This window comes from Mustela erminea, chromosome 14, assembly GCF_009829155.1.
Source record: "Mustela erminea isolate mMusErm1 chromosome 14, mMusErm1.Pri, whole genome shotgun sequence".
Taxonomy (NCBI): Eukaryota; Metazoa; Chordata; class Mammalia; order Carnivora; family Mustelidae; genus Mustela; species Mustela erminea.
The window spans coordinates 85,022,734-85,050,396 of NC_045627.1; the positions used below are offsets into that span (position 1 = coordinate 85,022,734).

The following is a 27,663-nucleotide window of genomic DNA, read 5'->3' on the forward strand; positions in this document are numbered from 1 at the left end:
AGGGGACTGCAGACTCGCCAGCACCCCTGTGCACCCACATCTCCGTTACACGCATCATGCTTCGTCTGGCACACAGTAGGAACTCAGTCAAAACAACTGCTGTCTCTCGGGGCGCCCGGATGGCTGAGTCGAAAGAGCACGTGACTCTTGATCTCAGGGTCCTGAGTTCAAGCCCTACATTGGGTGCAGAGCTTACTAAAAACAAAAAAAGTAAAAAATTTAAAAAAAAAACAAGTGCCGTCTCACTATCCATGACACAAGCCCGTGAGCTCTGCAAAAACAGGAACTTGCTTTACTCATCTCTGAATTTTTCAGGGCCTGACACAACAGAGGGCGTTTACGAGCTACCGACGGACTGGACTGTGTCCGGGGTACCACCAGCATGGCAGGGAGGTCTGTGCTCACCACAGGAACAATGACACATCTGAAAAGACACAGAGGTGAGGAAAAGTTGTTCTGGCACATCCACCAAGACCAGAGGCAGTCCAGACGCCTTTTATATCCCTCACACAAACCCTCGTCACAAAGCTTCATCCTGTCCAAGAGCGGGGTCAGTGTCAAGGCCATCCAGTCCAAACCACCGTGTTGGGCCCTCTGCAGGGGGCTCTCCAAAGCCAGCCTCAACCACAGATGCCAGCTTCTGGGGGGAAGGGGCTGCCACCACCTAGAGCCAGGGCCCCCGCCAGAGCCCAGTAAATAATATTGAGCCTTCGCACTTCAATGGGTACCAAGGGGTCTCCCCCAAGGCTACCCAAAGTCCAGCAGGCAGTCTCTCATGCCAAGACTGTCCACCCTGTTTACCCCACAGAAGGCCAGGCTGGGGCTGACGAGGTGTAATGCTCAGAAGACACGTGGGGGGAGATGGTCAGGAACCATGGCCTGTGCCAGGAGAAGCCCGGCGACCACTGAAGAGGGTAAAGGCCGTTTCCTCTGTCGACTGTGTCAAGGGCTTGGTTCAAAAGCCCAAATGACCTTAGATGAGCGCTTCCCCCTGGAGAGGTGGACGGCCACGTCCTGGTGGCACAGGAGTCCAGAGGCAACTGGAATCACACCCCAGGGGTCGGCAAGAGGCGGCCAGGCTGGGGCCAAGCGCCCCAGCTGCAACCCCATGACCTGCCCCAACACTGACTGCGGTTGTGAAGCAGCTCACGGACTCAAAAGAAGGGGCAAAACCAAATAAAGACATCAGCTGCAAAGAATCTCAGAGAGGCTGAGGACGAGGTAAACGCCCTCCTGCGCTCAGGCCAGGGAGGTGCGCAGCCCCGGAGACTTGCAAAGAACATGCTCGCATTCGGAGGCTGGCAGGAGCAGAGCCAAGGCTCCGAGGCCACGCTGACACGCATTTACTTCCCTGTGTTTAGGACCAGAGTCAATCACTTTTAGTAAACAGAGATTTTGTTTCCTAAGGAGAACTCTTAAAAGATTTCACCAGCCTTAACTCTTGTTAAGAGACACACTGTGAGCTAAATTCAAACACAGGCTTTCAATCCTTCCTCCTGAAAAAAAAAAATCTTAGGACATCGGGACTGCAGAATGCTGGGTGAGGAAAGGCTCTATCTGCCCCACTCTGGCCCGTCCAGCTGAGCTCAGCCTTGTGCTCTGTCCTGTCACCCCCCAGGGCCATGAGGACAACTGCCCTGTCCTTCCCTTGTCCTGCCAGCCGTCCAATCTGTCCTCCACACAGTCTGTGCCCACCACGGGCTGCACGAGGTACTCACTGACATTCGTAGGGAGCTAAGGGTCTCCACGCATAGACTCACTCAGTGTCCTAAACCCACAGGTTGGGTGCTGCTGGCAAGGCCATCATTCAGATGAGGGAACCCAAGCTGGGAGGGACAGTCACCTGCCCGAGGGCAGAGGGTTAGCACAGGGCCGACCTTGGATCTGAACCTGGGCCCTGACTCCAGAGCACCAGGCTGCGTGGCCCTGAACGACGCAGACCTGGGGTTTCAGCTATGCTCTGCCCAAAGCGCCTCCGTGGTCCTTCCGTCGCTGGAAGGTGGCCAGCCCTGGCCCGCGTGGCAGCACTTCTGCCCATCCAGTCCCATGCGCATCTCCTACCTGCCGTCCCTCCACACGGCAACACAGGGGCTTCTCAGACCAGCTCTTAACCGCTCCTTAACGCGCTGGGAGGCAGAGCCAGCGAGACAAGAACTCCAGGGCCCAGGGGGTCACAGGGCACACCAGTCCCGCAAGAGAGGGGCAGCTTGCCAGAGAGCCTTCACAGGAGGATGGCCCCAGGACCATACCGTGGGGACCCCAGCATTTCACACCCCCTCTGGAGTCTCAGAACCACAGACACACACACACCCCGAACCCCCAGGAGACGACTCCCTCTCCTCACCCAGAGCACAGAGGTGGCCGGCGACAGAGGACACAGTCCTTCCACCTCTGAAAATGCAGCGAGGCTGCTCCCAGCCAGCGGATGGAACCTCCCTCAGCTCCCAGGCCCCCAGCCAAAACGAATGCCAGAGCGAGGGGAATTCCAGGCACGGCTAAGGCCTCTCCCAGCTGGGCCTTGTCCGTCAGGGCACTTCAAGCAGAGGGCAACTGGGCGGAGGGCGGCCTCCCTGGGCGGAGGACGGGCGAGCAGGAGCACTGAAACCCACGAGAGCCACCCCTCTCTCCAGGGCACTGCTGGCGCTGCTGGACACAGAGAGGCCTGCCAGCCGGGCTTGGGCCTGCCGGGACCACCTAGCAGGCTCCGCGGCACGGCCACCCAAGCCCCTCCTGGAAGCAGCAGCACGGTGCCCGGGCAAGGGCGATCAGGGCACGGCCCTCGAATGACACCCCTACCCCGACAACACGCCCTGTGTGCAGCAGGAATTGCATCACCTGTCCACGGAGGCAGGACGAAGAGCAAGAGGAGCAGGGTGGTAAGCAGATAGGACCGCAGCCAGCCAGAATGAGCTGAAATCCCACTACCCCCTCTCTCTCCGGGCGAGTAATTGCTCTGAGAGGCAGTGTTTCCTGCAGTGGACGGAGCAAGTCCCTCGGCCATCTACGCTGTGCTGAGCGTTAAATGAACTAATGAAGTCAAGGGCCCAACCCCACTGGGGATGCTCAGCAGGTGCCCAATCAACGCCTGGGAAATGAATGCCTGGAGAAGATGAGCGCCCCCCGCTTCCCCACCTCATTAGGCCCAAGCCCAGCTCCCAGCAGAGGAGAAAGGGCCCTTTTTTACCCCCACCAGCAGGGCACAGAAGAGCAGGTGGACAAACCTTGGCCAAGAAACCAACAGCCTCTCTTTGTCAAGCTCAAGGTTTCTGTATGTTCCACTGGGACTCAGTATCCTGTCCACCCCACCCCAGGTTTAGTGAGCCTACCTTCAGCAACCTAAGGGATCCCTGCTGAGCCTGCATCAGGGGAGGGGAGGGGGTGAATAACACGACCGACTGATGATATGGACCGAGCGCAACGGATGGCACGTTTCACTAGCCGGAAGGGCTCTCAGCAGTGACTCTGTGGCCTGCCGCTCTGTGCTGTGTACAGCACACTGTCCTGCAAGCAAGACTGCATCTCAGAGTCGTCTCTCCACAGAGAACATGGGTGCTGTTTCCTCTGTGTGCCAGCTGTGTGACCTTGGCAAAGTCATCGCACCTCTGGAGGTAGGGGGGGGATCTCTTCTCCGTAAGCAGACACAAGCAGGCCAGAGACGCTCGTGCTCTCTACAGCCCCTGGTCATTCTAAACATAATTCTACGACGCCTAATCTCAAGCATGCAAATAAGAGGACAGGTTCTGAGCAGTCAGGTACAACCAGGTGGCTGGACAGTGTGACAGTCGCTGCAGACCGAGGAGAAAAGGAATGACCGCTCACTGAGAATCCCCAAGATGTGGCCGGGACCCAAACTGCGTCTTCCTTCCCCTGAAGCCCAGAGGGATACCCACATGCCAAGCCTGCAGAAGGCACCAGAAGCTGAAAAGACCAGCAAGGTAGAAGGGAGGCAGGGCCCGTGTGAGAACTACCCTGAGGCAACAAGATGGACAAAACTTGCCCTCTGCATTCCAGAAAGAAGGTGGCTCAGGGCTGCTATACCAAATCCTGGGCAGGGAGGCACACCCAAGACCCAGCCCAGTAGAAATAGGAACTACCTGGATGATGTCTACAGCAGGCACTTCGCCCAGAGGTGGGCACCTTTCAGATCCTCCTGCACTGAGACATGACAACAACGGAAAATTCCAGTAGGTTTATTCCACTCCTGAAGAGCAAGGTCCCTGAGGAAGTGAGGTACGCTTGGGGTCTATTCCAGCCCTCATTCCTCAGCCCTGGGCGCACAACAGGATCGACTCAGAAGCTTCACAAACACCAATGCTGAGTCCCCCCACCTTCTCTCCAGGATTCTGACGTAACTGCGCATCAGGCCTTTTTTTTTTTTTTAAAAAAAAACCTCTCCAGGTGATTCTAATGCACAGCCAAGGTTGAGAACGACTGCTCCAGAGTCAAAAATCTCAGCACAGAGGCCCCAGCCGCCTCCCACAAGCCCTTCAGGAACAGAAGAGCCAGCCAGGCAGGCCCTGCTGGAGATCGGTATCCTCCCGCCACCCCCCACCTCCACCCCCAAACCAGGATCAACCTGCAAAGAGCCATCTGTCTGAGACAGAATGCAGGGCCTTTGCCCAGCCCCGGCTGGGCCGCACCACGTTCCCACACACGGGACGCCACACAATTGTGTTTCATTATTTGATTACTTGAGGCATGTAAACAAAACGTGATACTACGCAAACCTGGGGTGGCAAGCACCAAAAATGATTTACTTTGAGAGCTCTGAATTACAAATGCACACACACACAAAAAAGGCCAGAAACCCTTTTAACAACCTCTTTGAGTGGAAAACGGAATCTGAATTAAATGGGGATGCTCCTTCTGGGCTGCCAGATTTATTTCCCATTTCCCCTAGAAGGTCGCTAGGAATAATTATATTTTCTTGTGAATCTGTCTTCTGTAAGGATGATGCAAAACATCTCTGTCTTCCCTGCTGAGGGATTGCCTTTGGTCCTACGGTAGATCTAGAATCCAAGAGCTCCTTTAAAAAACAAAAATTTTTTTAAGCTGTAGGAAAAAGGGGAGCAAGGAAAAGAGGCAGTCAAAATTTCTAAGTTTCCCTGCGGTGCTAACAAGACTAAACAAAATTTATGCTTTGAGATAAAACAGAACCTACCGCCTCTACCTTTCGAACCCGCCAATCAATAGCACGTGTGTACAAAACCACCACGCTCTCAGAACTGCTAGCCTCTTGGCCCCGCAGCTGTGTGGCCTTAGGCCAGTAACTTGGCTTCTCCGAGGCTCCATTTCTTTAGCTGAAACTACAGGAACGCTTTGAAAATTAGAGAGCGTGTGCAAAGCCCCTGGCCCAGGGTGGGCCCTCAATAACTAGTAGGCACTGCTATTAATCTTCGAACAATCCACACCCATTTCAGTTGAAGCCTGCTGCGCCCGACTCTTCATGGTCCTGAATCTTGGGAACCACATTATACCAGCGCAGAAGGAGAATCTGTGTCTTTGTTTCAGGGGCGAAGGAAAAGAGCAAGAACCGTCAGGAGCCGGCCTGCCCCTGCATTCTGGGGTCAAACGGGCTGTTCAGCAGCATGATTTGCTTTTACCTCCTGAGAGCAGCCCCATGGAAAAAGTCCCTCCGGGGACCAGAGATGCCTTGGAGCACTGCTGTTTCTGAGATATTCCTGCCCAGTCTGGCCAAATGGCCCCCACCCCACCCCTGCAAAATACAGCTTCCTCTGCAGCCCCCACAGCAGGAGAGGGGCAGGACCGTTAACGAAGCAGGGGGTGCTTGTCACACTTCTCCATAACCCCTGACGTGATGTGAAATTCTACAAGGTAGACCCTTTGAAATGCAAAATCTCCCCGAGTCCTTCAAATGTGTTTTTATTTCCTCGGGTTCCTAAGGCTGCTTTCAGACCCACCCATCAGCATTTCCCCTCTCAATCACCAGCATTTAACCAAAAAAAAAAAAAAAAAAAAAAAAAAAAGAAAGAAAGAAAGAAAGAAAGAAAAGAAAAGAAAGAAGGAGAGAGGAGGTGGTGGCTGCAGCAAGGACGTCTCTGTTTTTGAAAAAGCTCAAGTATCTCCAGCCGATGCAAGAAAGGGGGAAAAAAGATCTTGTCCTCAGCTCCAGCCTCCTTACATCCCTCCTCCAAGACACCCCGAAGCCAAGTTTCCCCTGCAAGATTTCCTCCTGTCCTGACCAGCCCCGCATGGACTCTGCCCCTGCTTCGGATCTCAGAGGGCTTTCTTATTAAATCAAGGATCTGGGTGCCCTCCGACCCGAGTTAGGGAAGGTTAAGACAGGCACCACCAAAACCACAACGCACAATTTTCGAAGCCCAAGCCTTGATCCAACACCGTGTGCACAGGAGGTTTGGATTAAACATCAAAGAAGAAATTACCTTAAAACAAAGTTGTTTGGCAAAGAAAATTACTTCACCATAAGAAAAACCCTAGGGAACCGTAAATTGCTTTTGAATATAGACTTTTCAGTGGCGCGGTCATTAATCATGTTAATGTAAACTGTGCTAAAACAAAAATTTTCTAAGCAAGTCTCCGGGCACATCAGCGTTATCTAAGCCTCTGGGTTTGTTTCCAGAGCTCTACATCCCAGCACGCAATGAAACTGCTGTTAATGGGGTCAGCTATTACAGTGCAGTCCCCGACCCTGGGCCATAATAAAGGTGACTCAGCCATGTAGAAAGAACCCTCGTAAAGTTAGGCAGGAAACAAACACAGAAATTAATCAGAGAAGGAGAGTCAATGATTTTGGAAAGTGTATTCATGGGACAAGTTTCAACAGCAGCTCTCCCCGGATGATCAGACATTTCAGAAAGGAGCTGAAGGAGGCCAGTCAACATTCCTTGCAGCATGCGAGTCCCTCAGTCAGGCCCTGTTCTGTTAGGGTGGAGGACAGGGCAGCAGCTGGACAAGGCGAGGAGGAGCATGGAGCCCAGCAGAGTTAAGCTGCGCTGAGCCCAGCCAGACCCGGCCATGTGCTTCATGTTGGCAACAAACCGGTTCTTTCAAGAGAGGAAGACTCTGACAAAAAGGACAGCTGCAAGCAAAGCAAGAAGCTGGGGGGGGGGGGGGACCCTCGAAAAAGCCCTACATTAAGGATTCTCCCCTGACATGGAAAAAAAAAATCACTTTCAGAGATTGCAAGAGCTAGTCAATCTATTAACATGTCCCCCTTGCTGGATCAATTAAAGAGAGCCCCTCCACATCTGGTTTCCATCTAAAAACCGAAACTTGTATTATCAGCATATTACATAACAAATTATGCCTGCAGGTTTCTTTTATTACACATCAGAGAGGTGTGTGTGGTGGGGGGGTACTGATGGCAGTTGTGCGGGTCTGAGTATTTGCTTATTTCAGGCTTTCTTAAGGGCGAGAACAAAAAAAGTTTCCGTATGGTATGCAGTTCAAAAAAGTCACACTCGCCCGGATAAAACATCAACTCAACAACCCGCCCGTGGGTCCAGCGCTCGTCTCCAGGGCCCCCTGCATCAAGCAGGGGGTGAGACGGGCCAACTGTTTAAAGAGCACTGCAAACAGACACCACCAGGCTGCTCCAAGGCGTCCTCTGCCGCCAGCTCCAGGGTGTACAAGGCTCCCTCCTCTCCCATCTCCTGCGGGGGAAGAGAGCTGGCTGGCCTTTTCTGAGCTCCCACCATGGGGCAGGCGCCTGCCCCCTGAGCCCACTCAAAGGACATGCAGCCCATGAGGCTTCCAGAGAACTAGGGAGATGGAGGCTGGGGCACAGTGAAGGAACCCATAGGGAGACAGAGAAAGATGAAAGGTATGGAGAGAAAAAGCCTAAAAAATACCAACAGGGCTTCCTATAAAATGTCAACGAAGGAGAGCCCACCAGGATGACAACAAGGTATCTTAAAGCTCTTCCTAGAAGAACTTTATGAACTTCCAAAATGCTACTAGGGGTGCAACTTACCCTAAATTGAAAACAGAAGGGAGAAACTGACTATGAACGTTATCAATCACAATCGTGGAATGCTCTACTTGTCCCGCCAGCCTTAGGAATTCGAGTCCACTTCTGCAGCAACCAGTACTGCTAGCTTTTATTTAAAATTTGTCTTATTTAAACCTTGTCTTCAGGGTTAAAATGGGTGCATATCAGTATTACCTTCTCAGGGGAAAATAGTGAGCTCTTGGCCAAAGTGATTTGAACTGGTCTTAAAGTCACCTTGTTCTCTGGAGGAGCACTGGGGGGTGGGGGGGGACACAGACCTGCCCCAAGCCTCTCCTTCCTTTCCTAGACTGAACCACCCCCTAGAAGCTGGATCAGCATCCTCCTTCCTGGGTCTGCAGGATGGCTGGCAGCATCCAGATCCCAGCCAAGTGCAGACACCGGGCCAAGGGCCCAAACCTTTAAACCCAAACCTTCTGCTCCCACTAAACAGGCCTATCAATAGGGACAAATAGTTGCTTTCTGCTTATGTGGCTGTCCAGAGTTGGGGGGGGGCGGGAAGGAGAAGCAAAACCCCACAGATCTGCAATTCAGTATCAAAAGTGTAACTGAGACAAGTTACTGCTAAGTGGATAAATTAAAATGAAACTAAAACCTGGCCAAATCAGCAACAGTGAGTTTCGCCCTGTCTGCTAATTCCATTCCTTCCCAAGTTCTCAAAGCGGGTGACATCTTTCAACCGAGTCTGGGATCTGGAGCAAGAGGGGCTCCCCTTCCAGCCCGTGGGAAGCGCTGGGAACACATATGCTAGTATGTCATTTGGAAGTCTGCTAATACGTTGTAAGCAGCGCAAGACGCTTGCCTGGCTTCCCAGGCCAATAAACAATGCCATTCCAACTCCTGCAGCAGTCAATAGAAAACAGTCCCTTGTCTCCGCCATCCAACAATTCAACAAACATTTGTTCCTGTTGAACAACCATCAGCCTGGCTCCATCTGCACCCGCTCCGGCAAGGCGAGAGCGGCGGCGGCGGCGGCACCCATGCCCTGGCCCAGGGTTCGGGGACCCGAACGCAGCCCACCGAAGGGGCCACTCGCCCAACACCACCGAGTCCCGAGGCTGCAACGTATGGAAGACTCGGAGTGTGGCCTATAGGAGGCAGAATCCCATTCATCAAATGCTGCAAAGAGCTGTTCTTTGTTCACCATCGTACGAAGTACTGTACGTGTTAATGAACCCCGGCGGTCAGATGGAGGGAGCCCGGCTTCAGGGGGCTTCCGGGGGCGAGGAGCCCGAGCAAGCCAGCTCGCGCGACTCCCCGGCGCTCCGCCGCTGTGTCCCGCGCCACGAGCATTGTTCCCCAAGTCTGCGAGCGGGGGTGGGGAGCTGGGGGTGCCCGAAAAGCCCCTTGGAGCAACGCAAACCGAGGGCCCTCCCCGGACTCTGGGTGTCCTGGCCTCCTCCGTCCCTGCCCCAGCAAGAGAAACTCCCAGCGGGAAAGCTGACTCCCACAGGCTTGCCAATCAAGGACTGGCAAAAATGTGACTCGACCAGTGTGCCCGTGCCGGACGGCCCTTCACGCCATGTGCAAAGCCACGCCGGCGCCCCCCACTCCGCAAGCCCCCGGCGCCGCCACCCCGCGGGCTTCCCCCGCCCGGGGCAGAACGCCCCCTCACCCCCAGTGCGACCGCCCCGGCCGGTCGGGCAGCCGCGGAGCCAGCCGCTGTGCGCCCGCATCCCGGGGGTGGCGGACGCAAACTTCCGCGAACAAAAGAGTTGTCTGCAAACGGTGCGGGAACTTCGGGGCGAGCCGGGGCGCCCGGGTCCCCGGGTTCTGGCGCCTACGCCGCGGCCGCGAGCCAGGGCTCAAGCTGAGACGCGGAGAGGAGCAGCCCCCCCCCGCCCCCGCCCCCGGCACAGCAGTCCCTGCACCCGCCCCGGGGAAGCACAGACTTTTCTGCAGGGGCCGGTCTGGCTCGTTCCCCGGGCTGCGCTCTGACAAGTCTCACGCCTGCACCAGGGGCGACACTCAGCGCCCCGAGAAACCACTCGACCCAACGCGAAAAAAGGCAGAAAAAAAGGAAACCAGCAATATTTAAAATAATCATAATAATAATCTTAAAACGGCAAGCCCAGCACACGCGCGAGCGGGGTCCCTCCAGCCCGAGGCTGCGGCGCACACGGCAGGGACCACCGCTCGGGACGGGCCCCCCGGCCGCCACCGCCGCCGCGCGGCCCAGGGTCGCTTACTGTGCGCGACGGGGCGCTCCGGGCGCGGGCCCCGCGCCGTCGCCGCCGGCGCTCGCCAAGTCGTCCCGGCTGCCCGCCGCGCGTCCGCCGCGCGCACGCTCTCCTGCCGGCGCCGAGCGCTTTGTACCGAGCGGCTCCCAGGGAGGAGGAAATCGACTTGTCACTTCCTGAACTGTTTGCAACTCGTCCCTTTAACCGGCCCCGGCCAGGCCGCCCTCGCCCGCCGCGCCCGCCGCCGCCGCGGGGCCGCCGGACCGCGGCTGTGTGTTGTTGGGTCGGGCTCTCCGCCGGCGGCGTCGCGGGGCCCGGGCGCTCGGCGGCGGCGGCGGCGGCGGGCGAGTGTGCAGTGCGCGCAGCCGCCGGTGGGCGGGGAGTGGGGGGGTCGCGGCGCGCCGCCGGCAGGGCTAGAGGGCGTCCTGCGGGCTGAGCCGCGCGCCGCTCGCCGAGCTCGCGCCTGCGAGGCCCCGGGACGCGGGAAGTGGCCCCGGGCCCGGGCCGCGCCGCCGCCACCACCCCCGCGGCTGCCCGGGCCCGGAGCCAGGGGTCCCGCAGGCTTCTTCCCCCGCCCCCCGCACGAACCGGGGCAAAAACCCTGGGCCGCGTGGACTCCGGGCGTCCAGCTTCCGGGTTGTTGGGTTTTTTTGAGGTTTCAAAGAAACGATCGTTTCGGGGGCGTGCTGGGCAGCAGGGGAGGGAGGGCTGTGTTAGTGTTGTCACACTTTGGGAAAATAAAGCGCTAGTTTCCCAACTAGGGGCGCTGATGGAAATAAAGGAATGTGTACTTCAGAAGCCACATGCAGAATCTACGCCACTGGGTAAGGAGGGTTTGTGGTTGCTAAGCAGACGCAGAGCATGTTTCGTTCTGTAACTTAGGATGTTGACTTAAGTTCAGGAATGTAACCCTGATAGAATAGGCGGAGTGTTTTCATTGCACTGCTCACCTGGGGGAGGGGGACTGTTGTCCTTGTGAAGTCCCAGGTTTCCCATTGCTCGATCCGACTAGTGTATGTTATTTTATTGACCTTGTATCCAACGAGATTTTTAAAGAGAAGGGGTTTTTTTTTTTGTTTTGTTTTTAAGAACTCCCCTATGCCTGTTTTGTGTTCTCCTTTGCCAAAAAAACAAAACACCTCATTACTTTACATGGATTGTGTCTGCGCCGTTTGAATGGTTCTATTCATAAATCAGGAAACTTTTTCTGTTGCTTCTAGGAACATTTAATTGGTTTTAATCCAATGTTTCAATCCCAGTATCAAACATAAATGAACAATTAACTTCTTGAGCTTCTATGCACTTGGGAAACTATTATATTTCATGGCTATTGCTGAAATATTTCAGTTTCCCATCACACTGGACCCATTCTTTTTCAGAAAACCATGAGCTAACATCTCCTTTCATACCAGCTCCAGCTCCAGTGGTTTCTTCTACAAGATTAGGATGAACAACCATCAGAAGGAAGATATGTGTCTATTCATTCAATTAGATGAAGTGCGATATAATCAATTCATCTTACCAACGCCAAAATGAGCTAATAGGCGGAATGCTAAGATACTGATATCCTTATCCATAAACATTGCTTTAAAAGAATTTATCACAGGCCAATTCTGAAGGAACGAGAACCAAGTCTTCCTAAGTTAAACAGATAAAACACAAGGGATAATTTGAGAATGCTGCTACACTTCCTTAATGCCATCTTATCACAGTGTCACCATGGCCTTTGAGAGCTTTTAAGGATATAGGTTAATTTACTTTTTATTAGGAAGCCTAGAGTGACTCCTGCTGGCAAACATTCAGCTTATTCCTACAATTACCAGTTCATAGGGTCAATGAAACAAAACGCAGAGGGTGGTTGGGTATGGGCGGGGGGGTTGTCCAGAGCCTGGAGACAATTATTGCAACCATGATTCCTGTTGCTTTCAGGATGATTTTAGATTCACAAAATTCCAAGGATTGTGGTTATGGCAAGCTCTTTGCTGCACGCCTCCTTTCCAACCTAAAGCAGCCTGTTTTTCTGGTTCCGAGGCTTCCTTGCAAGTGCACAGAACTAAAATATCTCCTTAAGAAGCTGTGCTACTAACCAATGAATGGCTATTTCTCATGTAATTTAATTTAAATCTCCAAAGGCTAAAAAATACATACAATAAGGATTGTGTCACTTAGCCTTCCATATTATGCGGTTCTTCCCAAATTATGGAGTTAAGTCCTATAGCCCACTTTTTAGGGTATACTACATAGTTACTTATTATTTTAAAAAATGTAAACTCAGCAGTTGAACTCTGGATGTAAAACGATGTAAGCTGCAATCAGGGGATGGGGGGCTAAACTGTCTACCTTTGTTCAATCCTTAAAGGTCAAAGCCAAATCAAAACCAGATTTAGAGCACAACTAGGCACCTAAACACAAATTCATAAGCCAATTTAGGAATAAATCCATAAATAATCCCAAAACGATCACTTGTAGCTTTTCTATTACCACTGACCAACAACACTAACTTGGGTAAACCGCGAACACCTGGGAAATATAAAATGTAGGGATTACTTACAGTCGCACTCCAAGACCATACATGAAACCCAGGGATAAAGCACAGCAATACTGGCTCTCCTGGCTCTGCTCAAAGCAGAAGCACCACGTGGAGGACTGCTTGTGTATGGCGTGCATCATGTCTACTCAAAACTCCCGAGGAGAATTTAAACTGAGCATCACTCTGTACTAAAGAGCTCCCCTATTCCAAGTGTAATGCTCTTAAGCAATAGGAGATGAGTAGGGTGTTATTTTATTAAGAAAGGGTGTAACCAACCCTAACTTGTATCAACAAGCTAATCAAGTATTCACCTAAGCATATTTATGCCGGGGAGGGTAAAGGTTGGGTTTTAATACGCACCAAGGAGTGTCCTAGGTAGTTAGTGGGTATCTTATTTTTGTGCCTTTAGAACCAGATTAATGTGATATTCAAGGAATAAGGAGCTAAGCTTTGAAGTCAACGTTGTTTAGTTTTACCCAACAAATCTATGTGTGCCTATTCTTGTAAAAAGAGTTCACCACTAGAAAGTGATAGAGCAGTTTGTCTCTGAGAATACGTAGTATTCTTTTCAGAATAAAGTGAGTGAAACAAACATCAAACTTGCTATATGTTGGACCCAACAGCACAGTATTAACCCCTTTATTCAGCTTCCAAAGCCTCTGCCTCTTTGTCACAACTGCTGTATTAAAAGCCGGTCACTCACATTTCACACTGTCCTTTCTCAGTCTGAAAAGATCTTTTATAAAGCAGAACCTTTTAAAATTGCTTATAACAGATGATGGGAAGATAGACATCACGAAGTCCACCTGAAGCATTTTCAAAGAAACTGGCTACTGAAACAAGTTAGCAAAATACATCACTTTGGATAACACATAAAGTTTCTGGTTAGAGATGAAAGCCAAAATTCTGACTCTACGATAGGGACAATTTTCTAATACAGATCTTATTCAGAAAAGTAAGTTCCCACATCTATGAGCCAGCTACCTAAGCCTGTGATGACACACTAATCCTTCTGTTCTTTCCTTTCTGTTCTTTTTATATTGTGTTCTGAAACCTTTCCACTGATGAAAATGAATTGTAACTCTGGCTGGAATCTCTCTCATATAGGCAGATCTATCTACACGGACAGAGGCAGTGGCATCTCCCGTATCGAGGTACATACCTTTTTTAAGAGGTACTTTGGTTCCTGAAGACAGTTACTTTTTGATTCAAGAACTAAATAAAACAAATTTATCTTCATTGAAAAATAACCATGGCAGTGAATTTAATGATACCAATCTAACTCCTTTGATACAAAATGAGAGTTGAAAGCAGCTTGAAGCGGAATGCCTATTGAAATCAGTGCGTGCGAATCTGCACAGCTTTGTAACCAAACGTCTAGCACCATTGAGGTACGAAGCCTGCCAGCTGGGACGGCATTGTGCACCACAAAGTGTGGGTTGTAAGCCTAAGTCCTGAGCACAAACCCTGGTTTCCAAGTTGGCAGGTGCTGAAAACACAGCAAATGTCACGCTTGCAACTCACTGGATGGAAGAACTCTGGGTAATATAAGCTAAAAGGAACAGAGCAACAGTTAAAACTTATTTCAATTTGATATATATTTTTTTCCCTTTTTTTTTTTGGGCAAGCCAATAGTAGCTCTTGATGTTATGTGCTACCAGAAAACACAAACATGAGAAAAACAGACAGTGAAAAGTTTAAGCATGGTAAATAAGCAAAAGTAAATATAATGAAGGCTTTTCATGATCTACAGGCAAAGTTACTGGTGTTTGTAAAACTTACCAAACCTATTTTACTATTTTAATAGTAACAGTGAAAAGCATAATTCATTCTTGACCTTTCCCTGATCTATTTATGATCTGAGCTGAAGTACTCTAATATCACTATTAACACGTTTAGTCACCCATAACCTAGCTTGGCCTTATTACTCCACCAAATACAGAGCTAAAAACAAGTCACAATATTTTCATACTGTTACACATTAAATTTTAAGTAGAAAATATTTCAACAGCACACCCACACTAAATGTTTATGCTATCGTCTTCAAATGAAAACCATCTCAATTTTTTTCTTACATATCCTTTAGTGGAATTCAGATTGAGTATTTATGATACAAGCCCAAAATTTAACTTAATTTTTCTCTCCTGTCAACTATCTACCATATAAGTCATTGCTTCAAGAGCAATCTATTTTTAACTCATCCCTAGTGATATGCTGGAAGCTACTGCCATCCTGCCTAGCCCCATAAAAATGAAACAGTGAATTTCATTTTCAGTAGGTAGAAAGGAAACTGTGAAACTACATACAGTTTGTGATTTCATAGAGTTTGAATACCCAATCTAAAGACTGAATCCTTTGGATTTAAAATATCAAGGAAAAAAATCAGTCTCTGGCTCCAAAGGGTAGAACACCCCGGGAGCAGTATGAAAGGAACATGTGTCCTACATAGCATATTAGCCTGTGAATTTCTTAACTCTCCTCAGCAGTTTGTCAAGCTTCTATTTTAACCAAAAGCAAAGACGTTTTGTTTTACTGTATCCATTACTGTTTCTGAGGGACTAGGTTTGCCCATTTTGTATGCACATACCCTGGACCTGACCTGAAACAGAGAAATGACATGAAGTTACCTTGCTATTTTAAATACTACTTTACAGTTTCTCTTAACTTTCACAAAGAAACAAAACAAACAACAAAAAATCTTGATCAAAACCAGGTTATTGGGGACGCCTGGGTGGCTCAGTTTGTTAAGCGGCTGCCTTCGGCTCAGGTCATGATCCCAGCGTCCTGGGATCGAGTCCCACATCGGGCTCCTTGCTTGGCGGGGAGCCTGCTTCTCCCTCTGCCTCTGCCTGCCACTCTGTCTGCCTGTGCTTGCTCTCGCTTCTCTCTCTATGACAAGTAAATAAATAAAATCTTTAAAAAAAAAAAAAAACAAAAACCAGGTTATTGGGTGGCTCAAGTCATGATCCCAGGGTCCTGGGATCAAGCCCCATGTTGGGCTCCCTGCTCAGCAGGAAGACTGCTTCTCCCTCTCCTACTCCCTCTGCTTGTGTTCTCTGTCAAATAAATAAAAACTTAAAAAAAAAAAAAAAAAACAGGTTACTTAACCATCACACTATTAAACTACTTAACTTTAGTAAACTATCCTACGGACATACATCATCATCATATCGACTGCATCCCTACAGAACTTATTAAAAATAGTTCAAAGGACTCATACTCTTTGAGGCTGACTAGAGAAAGTGACATTGCTCTGGCCAGCATTTCTCTAGTCACTAAGCAGCCCAGGCACTAAGGGAGCGACTTCACCACCAACAAAAATGTTAAATAAACAAACAAATCTGAAAACCAAATATTTTCTAGATTAGTATAAACAACTGGTTCACTGTATATTATATATGATATGGTCAGTTCCAGTATAAATTAAGGTCAAATTTGGGGTGCCTGGGTGGCTCAGTGGGTTAAAGCCTCTGCCTTTGACTCAGGTCATGATCCTGGGGTCCTGGGATCCAGCCGCATCGGGCTCTCTGCTCAGCAGGGAGCCTGCTTCCTCCTCTCTCTCTGCCTACCTCTCGGCCTACTGGTGATCTCTATTAAATAAATACATAAAAATCTTTAAATTAAGATCAAATCAGATAAACTATAAAGTATTACCCAACATCGAACCTTGAAATGTCACTGTGAATAGCACTGTTAACTCAAAACAAGGAAAATAAATATGACTCACTGATCAAAGAAATCAAATCTAGATGATGCAAGGCAGAAATCAATAATAAAAATCTTGGAGCGCCTGGGTGGCTCAGTGGGTTAAAGCCTCTGCCTTCGGCTCAGGTCATGATCCCGGGGCCCTGGGATCAAGCCCCGCATCGGGCTCTCTGCTCAGCAGGGAGCCTGCTTCCCTTCCTCTGTCTCTCTCTCTCTCTGCCTGCCTCTCTGCCTACTTGTGATCTCTCTCTCTGTGTCAAATAAGTAAATAAAATCTTAAATAATAATAATAATAATAATAATAATAATAATAATAAAAATCTTAGCCCACTGCTTCCTAAATGCCCAGGAAGACCCAAATCCAACTCGGTTTTCATTAAACCTACATAGATAGTCGAGGGACCTGCTCGCAGTTCCCTTGTTTCATGTCGCTGGAAATAATGCCTTAGCAAGCAAACCTAATGAAGCAAGTTGTATCATGTTCTTGACCAATTCCAATGCATCTACATGAACATTTTCCCCATCATCTTTATTTATTACTAAATAATTATTAGTAAATAATTACCAATTAAACAGACAATATCTTAAATCTGAATATCCTTAAGGAGTCTGCTGAAACACATTGTAAAGAACATTTGGTGAAAATCTGGCATTCTATCTGGTCCTCATTTCTTAGCTAAATAAAAAGGTGCTTTAGCACCAGCCCTATCTACAGACTCAAGAAGGAGCTACACAGTAGGATTTTTCAAGAGGTTCTGAAAGGCCCACCTGCTGCAAATGTTCACTCTTACACACTCATCCACCACTCCTGCTCTCGTCCCTCATCCAAACACTCTTAGAATACAGCTGAACTGAAGACATGAACTCAGTGCCCCTGAAGGGTAAACTCTTGAACAAGTCAATGCATCAGCTGCAAGGGGAAGAAGGGGTCTTGGAGAAGAGACTGGTCGCTGGGGTGAGCTAGGAATCCTGCTAAGCTGCTTCACACTGATTCTTCTCATTGAATAGTCCTAACCCTGTTACAGAAGGTGTCCACAACTGCTTCTCCCTCCGCTACACTGGAACTGCTTTGAAGAAATGTTCTGAAGGGAAACCACGTTTAAGTACTACTATCCGGGGGCCCCTGGGTGGCTCAGTGGGTTAAGCCTCTGCCTTCGGCCCAGGACATGATCTCAGGGTCTTGGGATCGAGCCCCGCATCGGGCTCTCTGCTCAGCAGGGAGCCTGCTTTTCTCTCTCTCTCTCTCTCTGCCTACTTGTGATCTCTCTGTCAAATAAATAAATAAAATCTTAAAAAATAAAGTATTACTATCTGTTAAGCACTTTCCCGACATCTTTAACATACTTTTCAGCTTCCCTGAGGGGATAAGCAGGTATATGACAGGAAGACAGTAACCCAGAGAGGTTACAAGGCCTGAGAAGGGCAGACCCATGTACTGCCTATTCAAGCATGGGTTTCTGTATAGCATGAGAAGGGAAAGTCTCAGAGCCCTGGGACTTTATGGTTCTAAATTAGATCATCTGTGAGAATGATTCCTTTGTGTTTGCTTAGGCCCAATCTTGATTTCTATGTTTCTGTATGTAAAACTGAAGGAGCCTAAACAATCAGATGTAAATTTCCTCTTGGATAAAACATAGCTATGGTCAAACAAATGTAAACTGAATTACCAAAAATATATATAACAGACAATCAATACAAAAATCTGAAGTTTACCAATGAATGCACAAAAGATGTTTTAGATGAAAAAATACATGATTTTTTGCTCCAAACGTTTTATTATATGTACACATATACATAGACACCGTGGCTTAACCGAACAGTAAAGTGACCTACCAACTGGTACTTAGCTAGTGGGAGCATTTAAACTTCTCATTTGTAGTGGAATCTACTTCATGAGCCCTTCTCTAAATCTTAGATCAATTTCAGCAGGTATTATGGACTGAACGTTTGTGTCCTGCCCCCAAATTCACATGTTGAAGCCCTAAGCCCCAATGTGAAGGTACTTGGAAGTGAGGCCTCTAGAAGGTAATCAGAGTCAGGTGAAGTCATGTGGGTAGGGCTCTCGTGATGGAATGAGTGCCCTTCTAAGAAGAGACACAGGAGAGCTGGCTCCCACCCTCACTCTCTCCCTTGTAAGCATGTATGAGGAGGAGGCCGTGTGAACATACAGGGGCTGGCAGCCATCTGCAAGCCAAGAGCAGAGGCCTCAGAATGAAGCCTGCCTTGTATGCACCTTGACCTTGGACTTCCCAGTCTCCAGACTGTGAAAAGTAAATTTCTGTTGTTTAAGCCCCCCAGTCAATGGCAGCCCAAGCTGACTAGGACAGGGGTAGAGAAGAACTTTAAATATCACCTACTGACCACCCTCATTTTACGGGGAGGAAAACTGAAGCCCAGGAAAGAAAAGCGACCTGCCTATATTCCAATCATTTAGTATTTAAAATAAATATTCCCAAATTTAGTATTTAAAAAAAAAAGCCATTTCTCTGCAATATTTACTCTATTAACAGATTTTAAACACTAGGTTACTATAAAATGAAAGGAATAAAAATAAATTTCAAGTTCAGAAAATAATACTGCATGTGTCACAGATTAAATCATTAATCAAATGGACTTAATAAAAAAATGATGCCTCCTACCTCTGGCTATCTGAATATCTTTACCATACAGAGATTCCAAGAGGAAACCTCAGCACACTGAAGCACCAAACCTCTGGAAAAGATGGGCTTATTTCATGGTGCGGTCCGACAAGTGGATTTCCCCTCCTAGCTTAATCTGGTTAATTACTTTTTAATTAAATAATAACCACAACGATCAGTACTTCCAACTACAAAGCCATATGGAATTCAGTCCTATCTGCTGAACAAACTATCCTATCAATTTTTTGACCCAACTGGTTCTCTTCACGAAATCAGGTCTTTCCCTCTCCACCTGCAAAGGTTTCCACAAGGAATAAACAGCTCTGACCTGTGCGCCTTGGTTAGGACTGCTTCTCAAAAATCAACAAATATTATTCTCATTCAAAATAAAAGTATAAAAGCAGATTCGCCGAATCACAAATGGGCCTCAAAGGTTACATTTATAAAGAAGACAACATGCAGTTTTTCATTCACAATTTCAGGCCTGTCTTCCAAACCTTGCACACAGCTCTTTAATTCAGCCCACTTTGTTTTATTAAATGCCATATTATGATTTTCCCCATTCAGACTCCAACCAGGCTTCTTGTTGAGGACATGGAAGGAAAACTTAATTATTGCTGCTTCAGTGCATCTAAATTTATTTCATTACCAGAATCAACAGAGTAGGGCCTAGATGCTGTTGCAGAAAGGCAGACGGATATGGAATGTAAACTGCTCCTTCCTCTCCCCTTTCCCCCGCCCACCCCACCCCTCAAAGTTCCAGGGTTGGAAAGCATCCTAACTTCTTTTTTTTTTTTAGCCAGGATGTACTAAAATTAGATGGGAACAAAGGACTGACATTTTCATACTAGAGGGGTGAGGAGAAAACGTGCGCTGGCAGCACCCACTCCCTTCTCCATTTAGCTCCCTCCCGCGACTCTGCCCAGCTCTGACAAGCAGCATGGAGGGCCAGAGCAGGAGAGCTGCGACCCTCCCAACAGCACTTCGGTTCTGCTAGAGTCACAGACAATAATAAACTGCTTCATCAGTAAGTATGTTAATGAAGAATGAGAAATACAGTTCAAGGTCCCCTTATGCAACAGAGTGTTTTCCTATTTAAGTTCCTCATACAATATCCAGGATACGCTAATCCTGGTTCATGTGTAAATTTTTAGGTATTGGAAAACAAATGTGTTAGACTGGCTTTTCTTAAAAAAGCTTCTGGACAGCACGCACAACAAAGATCACTCACAAAATACTTATTTTCCGATGCAGTAATAATAATACATATTTTAAAATATAACATAAAAGAATTTATCATTTCTTCAGAATAGGCCACTTAGAAATGAAAAAGGTACCTTTTGGTTTTTCCCTATCTTCTTCTAAGAAACTGGGCAAGTAATTTGCAATTACTCTAAGGCACAATTGATCTCGCGGTTGTAAGTCTTCCTTACAATAGTATCAGCATGACAAAAGTACATTCTGCCAGCCTCTACATCCAGTTTTTGAAGTCCTACTCCATAAAAGTATGATATTGATACACTGAGGTCCTGTGAATTATTCCTATCTTTTTAATTTGGTTTCCCTGGGCCTACACTACAGGTCTACACAGTGACAGCTCAAAATTCAGTTAGAGAAGCCCTTTTAATGATTAGTCTAATGCACTGAGTTGTAAAGATTTTTTAAAACTCAGTAAGTACTGACTCAAGCTCTCTTTTTTCCTGGTTACTGGAGCCCATCTTGACATCTAAGCTGGAAATGAATGATCTTTCAACAACACTCCAGGGATTTTGCTAAGGTCATATTCAATCATTCATTAGGCTTCTTACCCCTCGCTTTTCAGAGTTCTATTGTAGAGCTGGTTTTATTCAGCATTTATGTAGCCTGTGGGCTTGGGTATTTGTCTGCTTAATGTTGAGTTTCATTTCTATGCCCCTAACATAGGAACCCATCAATTGACCAAAGAATTTCAAACTATTCTTTTACTTTTCTAACAAATTGCATGGTGTGTATGAAGAATAAATTAGCATTAATTTTCTTCCATTAACTGTTAATAAAACATGCTCATGTGCTCCCCCTTCATCTAAGGACATCTCTGTTTCCTGCTTGACAGAGAAATGACAAGGGTTTCCTAATTTTTTCCCACTAAACAATTGTCCTTCAACCTACCATGCTCCTGGTCTCCCACAATCAAGCTCTAGGTCATGGGCAGCCTCCTTCCAGTGAAGTGTACTAGACAAGACTCCTTTCAGAGCCCATCAACAACCCCCACACATACAATTAGCTAAAGAGGTTACTACTGTGGAACACAAGACACTTGGTCTCTTGCTTTCAAAGCAGAAAGCTCTCTCTGGAGCACGTATACTCTAGCTCACAGTGCCAACAACAGGAAATCAAACCCAGGCCTCCCCACAGCAGCAGAATGCTGGCCTGGAGAGCAACTGAGTTTTCACATTTGTATATATTTTCATTATGGACTACCAGACACATGCATGCATAAATACGTAAAATAAAATTATTTAAGAAAACATATATCAGAGTCTATTGACATAAGCAGGGATACTCTATTTCTTTGCATACCAAGTTAAGGAAAATTATTTCAAAGGTTAGAGACTAACAAAGGTTCCTTAAAAATTAAGCTTTCTACTATACTCCGGATGAACGTGAATTAAGGTCAACATATACTATATAATATTACAGTATCACAGAAAATTAAAAATAAAAAGTAAACTGAAACACATTATTCACTCAAAGACTTAAAGTCTTTTGTATGGGGTATCAGGGTGGCTCAGTCGGTTACGAGGCTGCCTTTGGCTCAGGTCGCGATCCCAGGGTCCTGGGATCGAGCCCCACGTTGGGCTCTCTGCTCAGCGGAAAGCCTGCTTTTCTCCCTCTCTCTCTGCCCACCACTCTGCCTACTTGTGCTCTCTCTCTCTCTGTCAAATAAATAAATAAAATCTTTTTTTAAAAAACTAAAAATAAAAAATAAATAGAAGTCTTTTGTATACGTTTACCTCCCTTCTTCCCCCCAAATAACAGAAAACTGCATGCATGTCACAGACGAAGAAAGGCAAACTTGCTGCTACTACAATGGGGGGAAAAATCAATTCAAGGACAGTTTGTACTTATTTTAAAATGGCTTCAGTCAAGCTGCCAAGAGGAGTGTCAGGTTTGATTCTCATATGCATAAATGTCAGTCCCAAAAAGCAACTCTAACTTGTGCACCTGGCTTAAAACAAAATGTTCTGAAACTTTCTATTTGTTAATTGGTGTAACCCACCCATTCAGCCTCAAATCCCTTGGGACCGGCCGCGTGTTTCCTACACACAGACGCCCTGCTCTGCAGCAGTAACAGCGTAATGAGAAGCAACAAGCGCACGCAGGCTCTGGAAAGAAACTTCGTTTGCATTTCAAACAAGTTTCCTCAAAATAAGAGTGTCTTTTGATGAAATAAAATTACAATTCCAACTTTTTATGCAGAGAAACCAGCGCTCACTACATAACTCGCGCTCCCTTTTATAACCGTATAATTTCTTCCAGTTACCCACACAGTCACGTGCTTTAACAAAACTCAGTTTAACAGTCACATATTTACGACTTGCTTCAGTAACTTGGGGCCATTTACTGGCCTCGTTTTTTAAAGTGTGGTATTATTTGAAAATACTAATTTAGTGTTCGCATTTTGGGACCTTCCATTTGTTCTAATTTCAACCTCTGAGAGGCTGGCTTCCAGCAGGATTAACTGATAAGGAGAGATCACAAATCCCTTCTCCTGACCTTAGGAACAGCTCCATGATTCCCCCAAATCCTTCTTCTCTGCAAATGGAACATACATCCCCCGCCACAAGGGTGACTCGAGGAACTTTTCAACAAAGGCCCACTCCAAGCTATCGGTGAATTAAACCCAGTGCCTCAGTCTGGAGCACAGAAAGCCCTTTCTGTTAGAGTGATGCTTGAAAATACCAGACGTAACAACTCAAAATTCTAAAAAAAAGTACTTCCACACTACTATCCTATTTGATATCAAGGAACAGTAATATGAAAAAACAACAAAGAGCAGATCTCCTCAATAAATTATGAACTGTTTTCCTGTGGTTTAAGATCCTTTGCCTAATTTGTAACATTAACACAATTTTTTGGTAAGTTTAAATCACATATATTTTGAAGGAACTCCTCACTCTTTACATGTTAAAAATTAAAGGTTTTCAAACAATGTTATTTGTGTTGAAAGCTTTTGTAAATGTCTTCAGCTATCTTGTGCAAGGCAGGTAGTAATCTTAACGGCTGATTAATGTTGATTTAAATCAAGCCCCTCTGCTCCCCGTACTCCTGCCCCCATTCAGACACAAAAAGAAAAGAAAAAAGGATTATAATGCTAGACTTACTCGTTACTAGGTTAACATTTGCCAAACAAAAATCCAACCAATCCAAAAAGTTGAAAATCATCAAAAACTGTATCACTTTAAAATCTGTATTGTGGCTCCAATATGAAAATATTATCCCAAATACAAAACTGGCATTATATATTAACATCTCTCTTCAAAAACATTAACAAATAAACTTTCTCTTTCTAATTAGCCCTAACTAAAATATCTTTGTCCCCACGTCCTCAAAGGCTTATATATACTTAGAGCCTACACCACCCTTTCCCGAAAGAATGCCACTATTCAGATCTTGGTTAGGCAAGTCCGTTAAGACAAAAGGGAGATGGAGAAAGTAGGGAAGGATGGCGCACGACCTCACAGGCCACAGACCAACACTGTCACAACAAGGAGCTGCCGAACTCTTGAAAATTCGACTATTCAATTTCTCTGACAGTGTCTTCTCTGGACCAGTCCTGGTTCCCCTACTGAACTGCAAGTACCAATAAAGCAAAGACTTAGAGGAGGCAGAGGGGGCTAATATGCTAGAGGAAGAGAATGGGTTTTGGTCAGACCCAAAGAATCCTTCCTGGCTCCATCCTACACTAGCTTTTTTGTTGTTGTTGTTGTTTTTTAAGATTTTATTTTGGGACGCCTGGGTGGCTCAGTTGGTTAAGTGGCTGCCTTCGGCTCAGGTTATGATCCTAAGGTCCTGGAATTGAGTCCCGAATCGGGCTCCGTGCTCAGCAAGAATCCTGCTTCTCCCTTTCCCTGCTGCTCCCCCTGTCTGTGCTCTCTCTCTCTGACAAACAAAATCTTTAAAATCAATAAATAAAGATTTTATTTTTAAGTAATCTCTCTATCCAATGTGGGGCTTGAACTCACAACCCCGAGATCATGTTGCATGCTCTACCAACTGAGCCAGTCAGGTGCCCCAGTACTAGCCCTTCGGTATGAAGAAACCGGAATAAGTTAATACATACCTTGAGAAGATATCTAGAGGATTCAGTGACTTAATACTATAATGTAACTTAACACAGTGCTAGCAGATAATAGGATTTGTTAGCTGTCTTTCCTACTTCCTGTTTATCCTTCACGGTGTGTAAAAGGCCATCAGCAGCAAAATACAAGCTCAATAAATATTTCTTGATCAACTCATACATTTATCTGATTTTGTTTAATTATACACTTGAAAACTAAGGGACTTTTCTCAGGTATTAAAAATTCTTTTTAAATAACCACCATTCAACCCAAAATATTATACTTATTATGTTTCATAGACAGTTTAATAAAACGCTAAGAAAGTTGGTGTTTATTATTCTCGCCCTGGAATAGTTTCATCAAATCTTAATGAGCAGCTATATTCGATTCAACTTTTCCAAGGCACAAAAACCAAGAATACATGCTTTCTGTAAATTCATTTACTGCTTTAAGGTTTTTGACTGTTTAGCAGTTACAGAAAATTTTTTTTAATCAAAGAGAAAAATATTTACATCTCAAATACAAAAGAAAAAACTTTAAATGGTTCTTGGTTGGTCTCTAAAACTCAACCGCTCACATGTTCATATTCTTACCAACCCATTTCATCTCTTCAACATGTGCATCCTGGGTACTTACTAAGCATTTATTTGCACTGGCATTTTCTGTGTCAGGTTAACTTTGATGTGGAACTTCTTAATGAAGCTAACTGAATTTGTCCAGTGGAAAGTCTCACGTTTTCTGGAAAACCAATGCCGTTACACTGTTTCCAGATCTGCCTCCAAAGCTGAACGTGGGTGTTGGCAGCTCTTCGAAAAGTTCAAACCCTGTCAGACAAGATTAAAATACTTTTAATAGGGACTGAATCCCACAGTTAAGGGAAATTTGTATGAACAATGTACTTGCAAACCTTTTTTATAAAACTATTAACTGTGACGGAATTTCACTTGATAATTTTTCAGTTCTACTGTGTGCACAGAGTGCATACACACTAACGCTTGAAACTGAACAAGGAACAGACGAGCCCCAAATCAAATTGCAGAAAAGAGGCTTTCCATCCATTCCTCTTTCCCCCACTTCCTGTCTACGATCCCTACACTCCGCCTCTCCCCAGACTGCTGCACCATTGCACTTGGAGGAAGCAGCAATCACGTGCTGAGGTCTTCCCAGGATTCGCGCACTGTTCTGAGGGGTTTATATGTAGTAACTCGATCCACATCACACATATAAATGTACTTAATACAGAGGGGTCAAACAATGGGGAAATCGAGATGCATTTGTAGAAGATGAAAAAGTTCTGGAGATGGACGGTGCTCATGGCTGAACAAAAATGGGAAAGTACTTAATGTCATAGAACCGTACGCTTTAAAATGGCTAAATGGTAAATCTTACCTTGTATATATTTTACCACGACAAAAAAAAAGAGTTTGTAAACAAAAACCAAGATCTAGACTGAACTAATGAAGGATCTGGGAAGAAAAGGAAGTAGTGACTTTCAAAGCAGCACAGTGTGACTTAAAAATTAGTGTGGATTCAAGAGTCCTGGGTTCAAGTTCCAGCTCTACCACTTACTAGGTGAAAGATATGCTGCCGGGACCCTCAGTTTCTATGCAAGGAGGTTACACATAACAACGCCCCTACCTACCTCACAGTGATTTTGCAAAGATCAAAATAAGATAACACAGTATTTTCCTGAACTATAAAATGAAATGGAAAGTTAACATTTCATTATTTAGTTTTGAAAAACTAAGATAAGCAAGGCTGAAGTTAACCATGGTTTTCCCTAAGCGATGGGACTATTAGTTTGGAGGGTAGATTTTTTTCCTGCAAGGTGGGGGTGTCTGCATTCTGGAAGCTTCCTTGCCTTGAGCTTCAGCTGAACTAACTCTTATAAACAGAAAAATATAAAAGGATATATATTGGGGCGCCTGGGTGGCTCAGTGGGTTAAAGCCTCTGCCTTCGGCTCAGGTCATGATCCCAGGGTTCTGGGATCGAGCCCCGCATCAGGCTCTCTGCTCGGCAGGGAGCCTGCTTCCTCCTCTCTCTCTGCCTGCTTCTCTGCCTACTTGTGATCTCTGTCTGGCAAATAAATAAAATCTTTAAAAAAAAAAAAAAAGATTAAATTAAATTAAAATCTTAAATTAAAAAAAGAGATATATATTAGTATCAACTGTGATTCTAATTCATATTCTTCATCAAACTTCATCAAATCTTAACAAGTATCTATAAATCAAAATGCTCATTAAAACTGATAAGAAAACTTCTCCAAAGAGGGACAGGTCTTTTATTTATTTATTTATTTATTTTTTAAGATTTTATTTATTTATTTGACAGGCAGGCAGAGAGAGGAGGAAGCAGACTCCCTGCTGAGCAGAGAGCCTGATGCGGGGCTCGATCCCAGGATCCTGGGATCATGACCTGAGCCGAAGGCAGAGGCTTTAACCCACTGAGCCACCCAGGCGCCCCGGGACAGGTCTTTTAAATAACATGATGTCTCTTAACGCTGGAAAACATAGTCACCGTGGTGGATATATGGGTACAGACCCTATCTTTTTTCTGTAATTTCTACACATGTTTAAAATACTTCGTAATGGAAACGTTCAAGAGAAAATGGAGGGGCACCTGGGTGGCTCACTGATTAAGCGTCTGCCTTCAGCTCAGGTCATGATCCCAGGGTGCTGGGATCGAGCCCCACATCAGGCTCCCTGATGCGGGAAGCCTGCTTCTCCCTCTCCCACTCCCCCTGCTATGTTCCCTTTCTCACTTTGTCTCTTTGTGTCAAATAAATAAATAAGATCTTTAAAAAGAGAGAGAGAGAAAATGGAGCTGTCTGTGTGAATTCTCCAAGACTAATCTTTTAACTCTTTGGACTAGCCTACAGAATTGAAGTGCTTATATTTTAATAAATAACAGACCGAAATTTTAAAAGTGGTTGTAAGCCAATGATAAGTAATAAATCATTTTAGTTATTTTAACCTATATCCTTCGTGTTGGGGTTATTGACATTCTTCAATCTTTTTCTTAACAAATCTGGATTATTTACACAGTAAAACAGGTTTTCTGGAGTTGTTTTTAACTCAGTAGTTTTAAGAAAGTAAAGTTCCTTGGACATCAAATTAGAACATCCCACTATCTGGCAAATGATTCAAGTAATCCCCACCAAAACAAATGACATCACAAAATGTTTATATAAATAGCGCTATAAAGGAAAAATACAAGATTTATTTCAACAGTTTTGTTTCAAATAAGGAAAGAAGCAAAGAACCTTAAAAGACTGTCACAGGGACCACAGAAGCCAGT

The 27,663-nt window shown here is 46.1% G+C and overlaps 1 protein-coding gene across 3 annotated transcripts in view; it reads right to left on the reverse strand.

Moving 5' to 3' along the window:
- EEF1AKMT2 (EEF1A lysine methyltransferase 2) overlaps positions 1-27,663 on the reverse strand; it is a 70,602-nt gene that overhangs the window by 22,495 nt on the left and 20,444 nt on the right. For 2 of the 3 annotated variants that reach the window (XM_032312304.1, XM_032312306.1), the window contains one exon: positions 24,641-25,189. In XM_032312304.1, coding sequence (XP_032168195.1) covers positions 25,095-25,189 — 95 coding nt within the window. In that variant the 3' untranslated portion in view covers positions 24,641-25,094. Of the gene's footprint in view, positions 1-24,640; positions 25,190-27,663 lie in introns of those variants that run through there. The other variant, XR_004278540.1, reaches the window with a different exon arrangement.